Here is a 17,238-nt window from a genome sequence, read left to right on the forward strand (position 1 = left end):
AAGAAACTAATGGTGTGTGGAATATTTTACTATAGATAAATGAAGCATCTTTTTATCAATAGGTTGCATCATTTTGATGCCATTTGCTATAAAAATCAAATGTCCAATTGAAAAAAATGCATTAAACCTAAACATAAAAATACTGTTGGTTAAATAATAAAAACTGTTGATCTTTAATTAAAAATAATGTAAACAAATTTCCTATAGTATACTATAAAAACAAGCTCTTGTTTCAAAGAGATGTGTAACTTTTGTGGCTCTAAACAAAATGTGTTTAGGCTATGCGTGCTGTAAAGGTTGCTGACCCCTGACTTAGACGATACCCAGCCCTACATTAGATGGAGATCAACTTCTTATTTCAGTGAAATAGGATGTAACAAGATGGTTTGTGTTCTTCTAAATATATGGAGCCGGTACCATTGGGTGTATAAAGTGCTCTATAAATAAAGGTTTGATTGAAATGATGTCCTCTCAGGTGACAGACGCTGCATCCGTGTGCGTAAACCGCTCCCATGTTTACCCAGTGAGGGGCGTCATCTGGCCAAACCGCGCACCGGCGTTCAGGTGAACAGAACCCGCGGGACCAAAAACGACATTTCACGTGGACGTACACACGCCGCATTGCCGTCTCCAGATAAGTTCTTATTTTTCCCTTTTCCGGCCAGCCAGCTAGCAAAACTCTTTAAATGTCCCATCATCACATAACTGGCAACTTTTTCTGTTGCCTGAAATAGCCTGAGAGAATCCAGTCGCGCCAGTCCCCGCTGCGCACAAACGCCTGGACACGACCCGTCCCGACGGCCGCAGAAACAGACGAGCAGGCGGTAGCGGGTTTACCTGAAGTGGTTTGTTTTCGCAGGACAGCAGGAGAAGACACAGCAGAAGGTGTCCCGGACCCGTCGTGACCCCTAAAACTGTCGGCTTCATGGTGGTCCGACGCGAACACAAACAAACACAGAGGACTCGCTCCAAAGCTGTTAAACTAGCGACAGAGGTCCGACTCTCTCTTCATTTCCGCCGTCCGTCCGCCGCAGAGCTATAAACTCCGACGTGTCTAACGAAAGTGGTGGAAATTAAAACGCCGCCGCCGTAGATTCATGACAACGCTCTCCTGTCACTTTCCCGTGTTTCCGTCACGGGGGGGAGAGCTTGTCGTAGCGTCGGGGAGCGAGCTGTCAGGACTGACGGAGAGAAGTGGGAGGGGCCCACTGTCCGGAAATTAACGGAGAGCTGGCTCGACCAATCAGAGGCGGCGTTGAGAAGAGCGGGGGCGGGGCTATGGAAACAGCTGGAACACGTGGAAACAGACAACAGGACGAGTGTGAACGCAACAAGAAAGGCTTTTTGTGCAATCGAAAGAGGTGGAGGGATTAATTGTTCTCTTTTCCCACACATCCAGTAGACCCGCACACAGACCAGCGACGGAAAGCTTTTACATTACTTTATGATTCCAGAAGGTAATTTTCTCCTTCATTTTAACTGTCAAATGTTTTAAGACGTTTATTTTTATCACAGTGATCTTCCCAATCGCTTGTTTTCCATACTTTGCATTGTAGAGTCACATTCCTTGTATGTCCACACATACCTGGCGAATAAAGCGAATTCTGATTTCCATTGATGAAGGTTGTAATTCATTGTCTTGCATAAACGTATTCACACCCAGGGTACTCCTATAGACATACAATAACACTGAGGTGCAAGATCTGAATATAATGACAAAGTTCAGGTCATTTAAAAAAATAATAATAATACTTTGGTAGTTTTGTTTTTTGTCAACACTAAAAAAGTTAGACTGCACATGAAATTACATAAGACATTTAAACACATGAGGGGAGTCTTTTCCTGCTTTCCTTCTGAATTCATGGTCTATATCATTCAATACATCATCTTTTCATTTTAGAGTTGTAATAGACAATTTAGGAAACAAAAGCTTTCAAGTGTGGGAGTGTATATTCAACATTTCCTTATTGATTTAAACCGTTATTGGTGTATTTTTAAAATACACCTGGCTTCAACGCACTATGTCATCTGCACAAACAGCACTGCATTTTATCTTTCCTAATTTGTTTCAATTTTCCTTTGAGTCAGACTGTCTGAACATTTTTCAAAGTGGATATTTTGGCACTTTGTTCACACAGATAGGCACAAAGACTATTTCCAAACTTGTCAGACTGATGATCAACGGAGTCCTGAGACAGGTCCTGGCTCAAGACTTGTTTCATAGCTCTGACAATTTCTGTAATTCTTCCACTGCTGATTATGTTTAATTTTTACGTGTAGAAACTATACTGCTTAGTGTTTAGAACTGGACAAAATTGAGAACTTTTACTCTGAAGGATTGTACTATGACACTAAAGTCTGACTCCTTGGAATGAAGGAAAAATAGATAAGGATTTGTTTTTTTGTTTTTATCATTGTCTGTTCATATCCCTTTAGCTTTTTTTATGTTGTAGAATTTTTATTTTATTTTTTTTTAAATCACACAGCAGTCAAACAGTGGTGGTGGTAGTGTGATGGTCTGTCGATGCATTGATGTAAATGACAAAACCATGAATTCTGCTCATGGTTAGTTTGTGTCCTTTCGTTTGGGTATACACCAGTGTCAATGATCCACAGCACACCAGCAAGTCCACCTGTAAATGACTGAAAGGAATGAAGGTTCTGGAGTGGCCTAGTCAAAGTGTGGACCTAAATCCAATAGAGGTGCTGTGTTATGCTCTTAAACACATGGTTTATGAAACCACAAAGCTCTCCAATGTTCACAAAATAAAACAATTCTGCAAAGAAAAGTGGGCAAACGCCCGTCCAGAGAGATTTTAGGGCTTACTCCTAGTCGCCACAAACACTTGGTACAGATTCAGGGGACAATTAATTTTTTCATATAAGGCCAGGTTGGTTTTAATAGCCTTTTCCCTATTTAATAAAGGAAATCTTTATTTGAAAATGCCCTCTTGTATTGTCTAAGGTAGCTTTGTCAGATATTTCAAATTTGTATGATGATGTGAAACATTTAAGTGTGTCCAAAGAGGATAAGCAGAAAAAACAATCTGTTAGATTCTCCCTCCAGAGTTTTGGATCTCTGCAGCTCCTCCAGAGTAAACCTTGAGCCACTTGGCTTCTTCTCTGTTAAATGCTGCCCTCTGCTAGCTTGTCCGTTTAAGTGCACTGCTATAATAAAATATGTTTTAACATTTTAAAATGTCTGCCTTCAGTCAGTTAAAAAGGTTTAATTCAACCCTGTTATACATAAAATGCACTATAGTGAAAATTAAAATCCACTTTAGTTTTGGATTTATTAAAAATTTGTATGCAGGCATCCTTATCAAATCCTCAAATTAGCTTAGCGGACTCGTTTTAACGGCGGATGAGCAGCAGCTCTACTCCGAGCTCCTCCCATGTGAAGTGTTGTATTCAAAGAAATGATTTAATACATTTAAATTACCGAATAGATAATATTACAGAGACAACAAGAATCATAAATCGAAAAAATAAACATGGTTTGCTTTTACTTTGTCACACAATACAATAACTTTAACTTATAGGGAGTCAACAGATTTGATTTGCTTGTAGCATATTTCCCTTTAGGAATACCACCTGATTCTCATACGCCTCAGTCTTTTACCCAGAACTTACCGAAAATACAGTACTATTCAAAAAATACTATTCAAAGTGCCTCTACCTGTGGAATCACACTGGGTTGATATCACTTGTAAGGAGACACCATTTTAGATATTATGTTATGTTGTTTTTAAAAAAGTAGAATAAAATAACACTGGCAGGCACAGCTGTCATTTGAGGTAAGCTCAGAAACCGAGACAAACAGCATCACAGACGGGTGCAAAAAGGCAAAATGTGGTTGCGTACAGGAAGGCAACATGTGTGCTCTACACACAGTGCAGGGCTAGAGTTATTTGGCTCGCTGTAGTCTGCTAGTGGTGGAGCACACTGTCTGGTGTGGCGTAGCCAAATAGCTCAAAGTCTGGCTTATATAGTTTGTACAGCTCTCTCCTCTCTGTAATGGGGATCTCTGCAAACCAGTCCGTTTCCCAGCTGGCTGCCGTGCGGTTTCGAGGACCTGATGGGAACTGCAGCAGGTGATCCACCTTCAGCAGCTTCAGCAGTTGCTCTGAGTCTGATTCCAGGGTCTCCAGCCGTCCTATGAAGTCATACTTCACCTGACAAGGATGACACAAACGATACACCTGCAAAACAGAGAAATCAGAGCAGTCAGGAAAGTAAACGAAGACGCGACAATCCATTTTTATCACTCACAATTTTGCAAAGAAACCAGAATCCTTAACTTTTCTAAGAAGAAATGAAGAGTTTGAACCTAGAAGAAAAAACCTCTGCAATGATTAAAAATATGTCACAAATTGCCGTTTAAAGCAGATATGGAAGTTTAAAAACACATTTCTGACACAAAAAGAGGCTCTGGAGACTTCTATTTCTTATTAAGGAATAACCATTGCCATATTTTGATGGTTTGTTTAAAATTTATGATTGTTTTCTGGACAGAACAAATTACTTTTATAACAATTTTTTTTAAATTGGTGTGGGGCTATTTCCTTACACCAATTACTAAATACAATACTAAAGTGCAGTATACCACTCATGGGCAAAACTACATACTGATCATGAGCAGAAAATTGACAGTTTTTGCTACTTATGTTCACTACAGCTATGTTTGAGAGATTCACTGCAAAATTTACTAATTTAAGTTTTCAGTTTGTTTGGAGAAATTGAAGTCCAGGTGACTGTGTGCATCAGAGTAACAATGTGTATCGAAACTGGAGCAAAAATTACAAGAGCTTCCTGAATACCGGCAGAGGTTTAGTTTATCTTTAGCAATGACTTATTTCACAACTGTGGTACAAGGTTTGCCACATTGAGCTTTTCATTTCCTTAGTAAGATGCTTGTCTGTAAGGTGTCTAAGTTATTGCTCTCAGACATTTATCATGTATGCCTCCTCATCGCCGGACAAATTAACGTACTCTTCACATAATAAACTCACAATTTGAACTAGAAATGTTTCTATAGCTGCGTCTTGGGTGTCTCTCTAATGGGAACATATCACGCAAAATCCACTTTTTTAGCTTTTTAAAAAACCTTTTGTTGTGTACTTGGAGTCTAACAGTGCAGAAAAGTTGAATGTAGTCTGTCCAGGTGCTGAATAGATATCTTTATATGGCCTCATAGAGAAAAAAAAAAGTTTAGGTTTTCTTTGAGGAGACAAAAGACTGTTTTCAAACTCGAGAAAACATCGTGCTCAGCAGTACCTGCCGCCAGTGCTCGTTAAAGATGCTCTCCCTCTCCGTTTCTGGATCCAGCAGGTACGTGACGAACTGACGAAACGTCGGTTTGATTCCCGCTGCGAATGCCTCAGCGGCCGTCTCTGCCACACTTCCAGACGCATTTCCGTACCGACGCAGCATAACTGAACCAAATTGCCTGTAGAAGTCCTCGTTGGGCCTTGATAAACACACACGTGCACAGATAAGCATGCTTTTATAGTTAGTTAAACAAGTGCCAGAGTTCCCCTTTATTATGTTTACATGCACATAAGAGACACACACACCTCCCAAGCTTGTTCCTGAATGCGGAGATAAGACGCACAAAGGGGTCTCGTACAAACAGAAACTTGGTGTAGTGCTGAAGCTTGAGCGCCATGAGGTGGCGTGAAAGTGACCCATAGTGACGCCAAAACCTGGACACACACAGAGCACATTAAACGCTTATCACCATGTGTTGCTTTTAACTCTTCTTTTGGGGTCAAAATCTGAGCAGCTCCTGTACCAAACTCTTCAAAATGAGAGGAGTCATCTGGACACAGTGTCAAATCTTTCCAAAAGCTGGAAAAGTTGTGTTTTATATTAATAAAAAAAAAGGAACGCACAGCTCCTGAGGAGTAAAGAAAAGTGTCTCTGTGCTGCAGCATCATCTCACTCCGGATGTTTCCACTCCCTTTTCCAAGGTTTAGCTCTCTAAATGCCTCTTTTAATTTATGTCAACATCGGCACTAGTAAACCTTTTGACCGAGGCAACAAGCAGTAAGGGCTGCCTGACAGAATGTGTTAAATTACCTCCCTAAATCTTATTAAATCTAAAGTCATCTTAAGCATATTTCCTCACAGTGCTGTTGACAGGAATTAAAAAATGTACTCAACTTACTCTTCCTACATGACACATCTACAGTCTCTTCTTTTTAAAACTTCTATGTTTTTCTATAAATATTAAAATAATATGAGTCCTGATTACCAATCAGTATAAACAATGTAAAATAAGTAGATTTTCTGCGCAATATAGGAGCTGTAATGTATCCCCTCTCATACGAGTGTTGCTTTATGCAGATATCTTCTTTATTTTTTCTCCTCTCCTAGCAGGAAGGACTCGAGACCACAGAAGCATGAAGCTATTCATATTTTCAGCTCCCAAAAAATGAGAAAGTAGGGAGAAAAAAACCCCAATAAGGACATCGAGGTCAGTCTAAATTATTTCCCCTGGATTGCATAAATCAAATTCAGGTCAGCACAGGAATGTTAGAAAAAATACTTCGGTATAATTTGGGAGGAGATAATTAGAATAAAATCCAGTCAAAAATTCTTGATCCTTTATTTCTGATCACTCTGAGCCTCTCAGGATTTTCAGCTTGAGCTAACCTGGAGCATTTCAGACAGCACGCAGACAGGAAGTAGGAAGCTAATCTCATGTTTCTCTGTTTACTGAGTTTGTTTCCCTTCTATCCGTCCTGTCTGTAATCTAAGCCTCAGGGCCTGCTGTCCTTCATGCTTTAGATTTATGCCTGCTCCACCACACCTGCTCCACCACACCTTGAAATGATTGCTTTACCTCCTCAGCATCCCATCAGGTGCTGCAGAAGCCTGTTAATAACTCGTTCCTTTAAGTCAGGTGTGTGGCAGCAGGGACACACCTAAAACATGCAGGATGGCAAAGGCCCCTGAGGACCGGGGCTGAGAACCACTGATCCAACCGGGTGACTTTCAATAATCTGTTTTACTTCTGTATAATATTCCGGACGTTTCAATGTGCGTTTCAACAACAGCTTCCATGTTTATCTGCACTCCTAGCAGAGCTGGACAATAAGGACCAAAAACAATATCTCAATGTTTTTTAGACAAAATGCTGACATAAGATATTTATCACGATATGTTCTTCTTTTCATGAAGAAAATTATAAAAAAGGCATCTCTGAATCTTAAATGTCTCACAGGCAAAATAAATTTAACAAACAGCTGTGGATAAATATGAGAAACAGTTAAAAATAACCTACTGGAAAACATAAAAGTACAATTATAACACAACATAGACCACCTCGATATAAATGACATAGTCTCATCTTATATCTCTTTGAAAGAAAACTCTTGATATTTTCTAAATCTCAATATATTGCCCAGCCCTAACCCCTAGTTAAGCTTTTACCCGGTAAACTTACTGGTGCCACAATTAGTCATAGCCCCAACGCTTCCTATGAAACAAATGGACCTGAAACATCATTTTATTTTGCACTTTGCTTTTTAAACTTAGTTTTTAGGTGTTCATTAAGGCTGTGCAATATGGCAGAAAAATGTATCACAATATTAAGCCTTTGATATCAGTCGATATCGATAATTATTGTTGTGTTTTGTTGACCGATTAGAAACAAGGACCAGGGATAAAAAGCCTGAATGTAAACTGTAACTTAACTCTAATTAAATGTAACTTTTAACCTTAAAATAGGTCAGCCCTACTACCAGCCTTGCTTAGTTTGGCCATGAGAGGTTGAGAGTCTAAATCATTTCCTCTGCATGTATCCCCCAGAATACCATGTGGTTCTGAATCGAAGAGCATTGAGTTATTGGACATTTTATCGGACGTGTTTTCTATTGAAACTGATCAGGCGTCTATCGCAATATATGTTGATATTGAATTATTGACCAGCCCTAATGTTCATTAACTTTTAATTTTTAAGCTATGACTTCCTCTTCCCATGATTATGAATATAGATCCCAACACACAAACTCATTTCTCTTACCCACTCTTCAAAATGGGAAAGACAGGAGGACATTTCATTTGTAAGGAAGATGTGTGTGTGTGGAGTTTTATAAGTAAGGAAATGGCTTCAAGAAAATATCTGGAGTCAATAACTAAAAGAGTTAAAACATATGGTACAGCTAAGACAAAGCTAGATGAGGACCATAAAGAAGTGAATTTTTAATGAAGTGTCCTAATTGTTTGACATGGCTGTACATCTTTCCGTACCTTTGATCTTGGTCAGCATTTTGATGCAGCCTAGATATAAAAAGAAGATGAATGCACGTTTCATACTTAGCAAAGGTGAGGTGTAGAGAGGAGTTGTGCACGAGATCAGCAGGCACAGACTGCGGGTCAGTGTAGGGTTTCCCTGTGACGGGTGAGATCAGGGACTGAGACAGGACCACCATGATTCTCTTCCAGTTGGTGCAGGCCACCTGCGCCGAGAGCAGAGGAGGGAGAAAACCGAAAACCTGAAGATCAATAAACAATCTACATATGGAGGAAGAATGCAAAAACCAAACACCGCCAACATAGAGGGGCGGTTCATGTTCTGGTAAGACGTAACGATCCGTCAATATTTAACCTGCAGTAGATCAACCTCCACTCAGCACCTTCACTTTGAAGAAAGACGAATTAGTCTTCCAGCTAAAAGACAGACTTGTTCTTCTTCCATCCTATTCAGTTCCCTTAAACTGCTGTCCAGTTTGCACTAAATGGTAATTTACAAAGAAGTCAACAGTTATTTACGAAAAAGTCTGCAATATCCAAAGCAAAGACTGTTTAATTTGAAAAGCATACTGCTTAATTTCTGAAAAATTATTTCTGAAAGAGAAATCTCAAATACTTTCATGAAAATAGCTTGATCGTCTTCGGTTTGGAAAAGTCATGAATTTGCAAAAAAAAAAAGAAGTCAAACCCTTAATAATTAAACTAGGATATTCTCTGCTATTGCAACGTGAAGTCAGAACAAAAAACAACTAAACTTTTAGGATTTAAATTTCCCGATAAAAATGCAATAAAAAGTCAGATACAGTAGAAGTCGTTGTTTTACTACAGAAGCTTTGATATTATAAGTGTTGCCTCCCGGGCCTGCCTGGACTCGGCAGCAGAGGCCATGAACTGAGACGTATCTGGTAATTCCAGTTATGCTTAAATAAAGCAGAAGGCTGCAGGTATCTGTCAACTGCTTCTTTTGCTGCTTTTAAAGCTTTTCTTATCTTGTAGCTAACATTAATGCCATTATTATTTCTGTAAAACAACACAGAAATCAATGTGTCCCTTGCAGATTTCTGACTTTAATCATAAAATTTTTCACTTTCTTCACACAAAAGTTTTATATTTTTGCAAAATTTCCGACTTCTGTTTACTACTTTGTTTCCCTTCTGTCTACAAAACATAAATAATCATCATATTTAGGTGTATCCAAGTAGAAGAAGTACAAAATATTTATTTTGTAAATAAATATAAACTAATAATCATTATAATTAACTTTTCAACGATACCAATTGCCTGAGATATTCTGAGTTTAAAAGCTGTTAAATACCTGATTCATTTATAGATCTGGTTTAAGAGGGTTATTAAACAAAAGAAGCAAGAAAAGATGCGGACCTTGTGGCGCCTTAAAGAAATATCAATCAAGATTTGCTTAAAAGGTTAAAAGAAAGTCTAACTGGAGGCGACATATCAAGCTTTTACAGTGTGTCGTGTGTAATCAAACCAGTTTAGCGCCTCATAAATACACATAAAGCCATAAAATCGTACCTTGGGAACATAGCAGTAGATTATCTGGTGTGTATCATCCACTATCAGATGATCCAGCTCCCTGAAGGGGATCTGTTCAAATGCCCGAGTCCTTCCGGGAAATTCCAGCGCCTCCTTCCCCGAGCACACGTCAACAATCCTCTGCTTCCTCGCCTCCTGTTCCCTCTCCTCGTCTCCTTCTCCTTCTCCTTCCTTCCTCGTCTGCGTCTCACCTGCAGGCTTTTCGGGCGTTTCTTCCGGGGGGATCTCGGCGTTGCTGGAGCCAGCGACGGAGGCGCGGGTCTGTACCTGGATGACGGACGAAGACGCTGGAGAGACGGTGGTGCTCGGGCCCCTCCAACCGGAGGGAAGCGATTTGTGTTTCGGATCCTGAAACGGGTAGAGGTTGGGTCCGCCAACATCGTCCCAGTAGGCAATGATGAGCAGAACCATGAACAAAGAGCCCAGGACGAAAGCCACTCGTAGTCCGCGCCATGTTCCCATGGTTATGCTGCATTAAAAACCGGTGAGGCCGGTGAGGAGAAGCAGGAATTGGTTATGTCCAGCCCATGGTGGCTTTCTACGAAACACTGAAGGCGGTACTTCTTGCTTCACAGCTGCATCTAAAAGAAAGAGGAAGAGGAAATAGAGCAAAGATTTCTTTCGTCTGAAAACCAGAAGAACGATCCAACTGATTTGAGATAAAAAAAAGAAAGTACATGTACAACGAAACAAACAAGAAGCATCGTTATTGGCAAGTTTATTTAAAAAAAAAAAAAATGAAATACCCAGATGCAATCGCAACTGCTGTGATAACTATAGATGCATCTGTGACATATCTTCTGAATAACTTTCCCTTTTCATTTAATATGTTTAGATAATAATCATAAGCAGAGCCTGTAGATGGCCAAAGTGTTGAGTTTTGGCCTGCTTTGAATGCTCCGCCCCTCTGACGTCCCCTTTAGTTTAGATTTAGGTCAGGGGATATTTATGGCTGTTGTAAAATTTCCATCTTGCACCTCTGCATAATCTGTGGTCAGCGTGGAGCTTTAGTTGTGCTTAAAATACGAGTCCCGCTTCAAGAGGTAGATCTTTTTTTCGTCTCGGTCACTCAGACAGAAGATTGTCCGCTTTGTTTATTTGCTGTGATTTGGCATAAATTACAGTGTGGACTACCTAACATTTACCATTGTGGTGCATTACAGAGTCAGAGTCCTTTTAACCCCTGGGTAGGATGCTGGATTGTTGGGACATCAGATGATCTCAGACAGCATATTTCCTGACTTCGTACCCACACCACCCCCTTATAAGTCCTGATCTTCTGAACTAGCATTTGACCTGCTATGATTACGTCGCGCTGTCAGAGGTGTCAAGTAACGAAGTACAAATACTTCGTTACTGTACTTAAGTACACTTTTTAGGTATCTATACTTTACTCCATTACTTATTTTTCTTCCTACTTCTGACTTCTACTCATTACATTTTCACACAAGTATCTGTACTTTCTATTCCTTACATTTTCAAAACAAACGTTACTCGTTACTCTTGGCTTCAGTTTAAAATTTATAAATATTTATTTCACGCAATGTGCGCCATCCAATGCAGATCATTGGCGCCATCCACACCTAATGAGAACTAGTGTAATTGGATGAGTCATATAACGCAAACACTCATTGGTTAGCTATTCTATAGCTAACCAATGAGTCACTCCTTGAGTGACTTTGTCTATGACTAATGGGTTAATGATTATGTTGTGTTTTGGGTCACATGTAGAACTAATCAGTGTTTAAATTAAGCTTTCAATTCATATAGAGGCATTTTTTTTAAAGGTTACTTTATACTTTTATACTTTAAGTAGTTTTTGGAGCACATATTTTTTCACTTTTACTTGAGTAAAGAGGTCAAGTTGATACTTCAACTTTTACCAGAGTGTTTTTAAACTGCAGTATCTATACTTCTACTTAAGTAACAAAGGTGTGTACTTTTGACACCACTGCGTGCTGTGAACGTGACACCATTACAAAGTGACAGCTTTCCACTTCCTTGTGCTTGCCTTCTTTCACTTATGCCTTTTTTGAAACACTTCTCAACTTCAGACATCCTGCTCTGCAAGCCTAAACGCTTGGAAATGCCTAGAGAAAATGATGTAAACATGCCCTTTAACTCATTTGATTAATAGTGATATATTTGAGGAATTTAGACTCTGGGACCTTGAATCCAGCAGCAGTTTGAACTTTGTGAATCTCCCCCAAACTTGGGCCTTTCTTCACACTTTTTTCGTCTCTAGCCTGCAGTAATTCTTGTTGTTCATCCACCAAATTCTTTAACTTTTTTTTTTCTTCCACTTAACTTTCCATTATTAGGCTTGGATTTGGCATTTTGTGAACAGCCAGCTACTTACCCTGTTATTACTTCACAATGATCGCAACAGACAACTTAAGATTTTTGTGTTAAAATGTTTTTTACTGTGTAACGGGGGTGGCACGTGCGATTCATATACAGAAGCTTTAGTCCTCGATGTGACCGCCCTTGGTTTGACTCCGGCCCATGAACCTTAGCTGCATGCCTTCCTCCTTAGTTTCCTGTTTCCTTAAAGGGGCCATGATAACAAATTTCATTTCTCTGTATAATCTGATTGAATTTGACTTTGGGAAAAAAAAAAAATATATATATATATATATATATATATTAGGGCTGGGCATCGATTAAAATATTTAATCGCGATTAATCGCCCTGATTAATCGCGATTAATCGCGATTAATCGCATTGTATTTACAAACTCCAAGAATGAATTCAAAAGTAGTGTAAAGAGCACTTTTATTTTAATGTTCTGCTGCCATATGAACAAATGTGTTGTAACATTTGTAGCACTTATTTTATACTGGATATTTTCAACCCATCTATTGAATTTAGTGCACTAGTTGATCTTTTCTTCATAAGAGAACAGCAGCACTGCAGCCAAAATATGGCCTTTTTTGACCTGCTGTATATTAGCCAGTCCCTAAGCTTGATGTATCATGAAACTGTTGACCTTTTGGGTTTTGTGGTTTTTATTTTATTATTACAATTAAATAATAATAATAATAATAATAATAATAATAATAATAATAATAATAATAATAATAATAATAATAATAATAACAACAATAATAATGTTATGTTCAGTGTTTTTTCGCTAATCCACCTCTTATATATTTCAATCCTTATGTAATTTTGTCTGTGTTGTGTGCACCTGCCTGTTGCTTTAATCCTATAAATTTCCCCGTCGTGGGATAAAAAAAGGATTAGCTAATGTTATCTTATCTTAAATAACACTTTTTAATATATGTGGGTCTGTCGGGGCAATGAGAGAAGTTTCGTCTCCTCTCTCCGTTTCTGGGGCTCGACGTTTTCATGTTTTTTCACGTGCTTAGATTAATTTGTTGTGTTTCCACTGAAATGAACCGGCTTTTTACAAAACATACAGCTTGATTTCATTTACGGTATTAAAATAAAGCCAAACGGTGCTACTTCCCCTGATCATGTTTTTTCGCTGCTGCGGTGCGGTCTCTCTCAGCTGTTTGTGTATTAAGTTTGTGTGAGAGCTGAGTGAGCGGGCCAGGCTGAGCCTGCGTGCTGATTGGCTGGCGCCGCTGAGCCATGTACGAGAGGGGAGGGGTAGCGGGAGAGTGCTGCCGTGACAGCGCACTGCAGTCAGCGCGCGTGCTGACTGACACTAACTGGAAGCATGTGAGCAACATGCGTTAATGCGCGATAAAATAAATATCGCCGTTAATAGGGTAATGAATTAACGCGAAATTAACGCGTTAACTTGCCCAGTCCTAATATATATATATATATATATATATATATATATATATATATATATATATATATAGCATTACAAATGCTGCCGAACTTAGTTTCTAAATGCACTCTTGCACAAATGCTCTCTGCACAATCATTCTGCACTTACAAATGGTTTTAAACTACTCACCTGTACACTGTGATCGCACACTGTCTCTTTCTCCTGCATTGTTTACATTTCAATTGTTTACTTTTAATCACTGCTGCACTTTATACTGTAATTTACTGTGATTTACCAGCTGTATGCAACAAAATTTTGTTCGGTACGCACTTTGTGCATACAAAATGACAAAGTTGTCTAAGTCTAAGTCTAAGTCTTGAGATGACATGTTTCATGAATTGGTGCTATATAAATAAAATTTAATTTAATTGAGGTTTTGGGGATATAATATGGTCTGCTGTGCACTGATGAGGCCATGTTAATGTCTAAATTTAATACCAAAGCACCTGCTCAGGGGCAGTCAGCGTTGTTAATTAGCCAGATCAGTAATTAGTCAGATCAGAAAACAGCTCGTCTTTCTACGTAGGTTGTCTTTCTATGTAATTCATATTCTCCAATCAGAGCGCACCATCAAGCAAACAGCCCTCCCCCCTCTTCCCCCCCAGGTGATTCACCGTCTGACTTGAGAGGAGGAAGGCGGAGCAGGGAACGGACTGCAGCCCCAGATCAGCCTCCTTGTATCGGCTCAAAGAGACACTAAACTCTATGAGGCCCAAAGCTGTCCAAAACAGCAGAGGGCATTTTTACACATTTCGAAATTATTATTTTACTTCAACAGCACGTCACCTATATTCATGAGGTATCAAATATTGTATCAGGAGAGCAACATGACAGTATTAATAACTATAATCTGATTTGCACGGTATAAATACACAGAAATACAAAAGAAAATAGTTAATTTGTCAATTTTTCACGCTTTTAGTTGAAATGGTCTTTGTGACGTGCATAAAACAAAATTAAATTTCAGCACTTCCTGATGTACAGTGACTTAAACAGATTTAGTGTGCCTGGTTTCTGCTGTTCTGTTATCCATTGAGGTAACAGGCATTTTTAAGGTAGCTGAGAAACAGTCCTATGGTGTTGTTTCACAGTTAAATCTTAATTTCCTGTGTTCGTGTTTGGTCATGTTGGGAATAAAACCTGTCCGCTCAACACTTTAAAGCTGAAATACTACACGCACACACCCCAATCCATCCATGTGTGATGTCATGGATGGATGGATACAACTTTTAGGGGAAAGAGGTCTGGTGGGAATTTTCTATACTTAGTCGGAACAGGTAAAAAAAAATATTTCAACATCCAAATTTTCTCAGAAATTTCAAGCCTGAACAGGAATCCTGACAACAGGATTTAAACTCTGGGGTGTTGGTCACCCAAATCTAATCCAAAAAGTCACTTATTTAAACATTAATCAGTGACTTTTTTTTTTTTTACTACAACAGAATATGTAGTTATAACGTTATAATGGCAAATATTGACACGTTAAAAACATCACAATGAGCTCCTCTCTGCCCCCACGCCACGCTTGGCCGTGTTTCTGGGTGTGGAGTTACCCAGGGACCGTGGGAACCTCGGGCTCCGAGATCACACGGAGACGTGAACAAACGGGTCCGCGGAGGAGGACGGAGACGGAGGGGGGCAGGGAAGCTGATTCTGACCCACAAAAACATCTGCTGTGAGCTCACTCCGGCCCAAATACACCCAGAGAAAATTACAGGCTAGTCTCCACACTCAAAACAAGGGCTTTGTTTTGTTTTATTTGCCACGAGCTCACTGCTTGTATTGCCACGCGACGGACACACGCGCGCACGCGCCTCATCAGCAGAAAATAACAACTCCGTGATTTGTTTTTTTCTCCTCCTCTCATTTTAGGTCATTTTAAAGCGGCGGATTATCTACATGCTGTTGTTTATTTCAGTTCTTATAAAGATTTGAAAGCATATTTTTCATAAATTCCACTCGGTGGGGAAAATATTCCCACCAAAGGCACAACGTGTCCGTTCACGGAGCGCTCTGAACGCGGTCTCCGTGTCATGTAATTCATCCCCACAGCAGCTGAGGACACAGACAGACATATTTCCCCTCATGCTTAATCTTTTACCCTGAAACAAACCGCAGCCCGGGTCCTCCATCCACACCGGGGGGACAATTAAGGGGACAAAGAGTCCATCTGAACGGTCATTTGTTATGTTGCAGTAAAATAAAAATGAAAATTAAACACCCGAATTGAGTTGCGTTTAAGCTTACCCTGCAGAGGAGGTCCATATCGGTCGGTGTCTCCACTGCCCCGGCGGTCCGGTGATGAGACCGGGCGGGTTCAGAAGCTGCTGCAGCAGCGGCAGCAGCGACTTCACACAGAATCAACTAGCAACTCTCGCGAGATCAGACAACAGACGCTTCCACAAGGTCTGCTCTCATCATCATCAGTCGTCATTACAGTATTGAATTTCAAGCTGGGGGGAAAAAATACTATTTATTTGCTATTAGTCTTTGATTTGATCCGTTATCATCCTGTCAGCGAAGAGGGGGTTTGGGTTGAGTTTTTTTAATGTTTTCTTCTTTAAACTCCACCAGAAACTAGGTTTCTTAGAAAAAGCCGCAAAGCAGTCGCTTTTTGCACCACCTTTTTACAATTCTCCATCTATACAAACAAAAATAAGTGTATATAATGGTGGTCATGAAACGGTTAAAACGCCTCCAGATTTTCAGTGGTCCTACCACGAGTCCTAATATGGTCCTTATTTGGACACTTTTGTGCCTTGCAATGAATGGTCTTCTGCATTTTGTCAAGTTGAAAGCACAAAATTCTCTGTATTTTTTAGCCCTTTCACGGATTCTAAATCAACAAGTTAGTTTTGGTTTGCCTTTTTTTTTTTTACACTTAAAATAGGAAAGTGTGAACTGCATTTGTATTCAGCTCTATTTATTCTGACACCCCAAAATAAAATCGAGCGCAATAAATTGCCTTAAGGAGTCACCAAATTACTAAATAAGAGTTTACTTACCTGTTTGAAATGTAATTTCAGAATAAATCTAGCTTCTCTGTGAGTGTCCCACAGGTTTGTTAGAGAACAGTGGGGGAAAAAAAACTTATTGTGAAGACGAAGTATAACCACAGAAAGTTTAGAAGTTAACTCGGTAACTCTGGAGGAGCAGCAGAAATTCCCATCACAGGTCAGAAAATTTGTCTAAAGGACAACTACCACTTGGTTCCTCCATAGATATGAAAAAGAAGCAAGAATGAAATACAACAAATATCATCCAGTCCCATAATGGAGAAATTTGGGTTCATTGGCAGCTAAGTCAAAGGCTCGCTGAGACAGATTCACAGAAAGCAAGAATTTGAGACTGTAGTAACAGAAAATGTACATAATAAAAAAAAAGGTAGTCAAAAAAAATAGAATACTCAGACAAGAAGAAATGTGCTAAGACGTTTTTAAAAATGTACAAAACATGTAGCCTATTTATATTTATGCATAAAAAAAGACTAATTGCAAAACAAGGGGAAAAAAGCTGCAATAACTGGGCCGTAAACAACTTTTGTTGCAATTAGTGCTGGTTATAGTCTAATAGCCACTTTCTCTCAGCTGTAGATAAGCTGCAGCTGAAACCAATTACAC

At 39.4% G+C, this 17,238-nt stretch overlaps 2 protein-coding genes across 4 annotated transcripts in view; both read right to left on the reverse strand.

Annotated features, from left to right (window-relative positions):
* Positions 1-1,345, reverse strand: part of ern2 (endoplasmic reticulum to nucleus signaling 2) — a 28,562-nt gene extending 27,217 nt beyond the window's left edge. For both annotated transcript variants that reach the window (XM_012873902.3, XM_012873901.3), the window contains exon 1: positions 838-1,345. In XM_012873902.3, coding sequence (XP_012729356.2) covers positions 838-927 — 90 coding nt within the window. In that variant the 5' untranslated portion in view covers positions 928-1,345. The remainder of the gene's footprint in view (positions 1-837) is intronic.
* A 2,065-nt stretch (positions 1,346-3,410) lies between these two features.
* On the reverse strand, positions 3,411-15,986 carry LOC105934070 (carbohydrate sulfotransferase 12). Of its 2 annotated transcripts, XM_012873903.3 has the most exons (6): positions 15,866-15,985; positions 9,793-10,394; positions 8,323-8,465; positions 5,577-5,705; positions 5,278-5,470; positions 3,411-4,202 (listed from the first exon to the last, which is right to left on the reverse strand). In XM_012873903.3, exons 2-6 carry the CDS (start codon positions 10,273-10,275, stop codon positions 3,930-3,932), a joined length of 1,221 nt encoding a protein of 406 aa, XP_012729357.2. In that variant the 5' UTR covers positions 10,276-10,394; positions 15,866-15,985; the 3' UTR covers positions 3,411-3,929. The 2 variants fall into 2 exon arrangements, with proteins under 2 accessions (XP_012729357.2, XP_021177910.2); XM_021322235.2 differs by lacking the exon at positions 5,577-5,705 and having other exon boundaries at positions 15,866-15,986.
* Positions 15,987-17,238: the final 1,252 nt, after the last annotated feature.

The sequence above is a fragment of the Fundulus heteroclitus genome, chromosome 5, assembly GCF_011125445.2.
Source record: "Fundulus heteroclitus isolate FHET01 chromosome 5, MU-UCD_Fhet_4.1, whole genome shotgun sequence".
Lineage (NCBI taxonomy): Eukaryota > Metazoa > Chordata > Actinopteri > Cyprinodontiformes > Fundulidae > Fundulus > Fundulus heteroclitus.

Coding starts and splice junctions, on each gene's coding strand:
- LOC105934070 (XM_012873903.3), bottom strand. CDS start 10,275: ATGGGAACATGGCGCGGACTACGAGTGGCTTTCGTCCTGGGCTCTTTG. Junction 8,466..9,792: donor TCTACTGCTATGTTCCCAAG/GTACGATTTTAT, acceptor CTCTCGGCGCAG/GTGGCCTGCACCAACTGGAA. Junction 4,203..5,277: donor TTAACGAGCACTGGCGGCAG/GTACTGCTGAGC, acceptor TCTGTTTTGCAG/GTGTATCGTTTGTGTCATCC.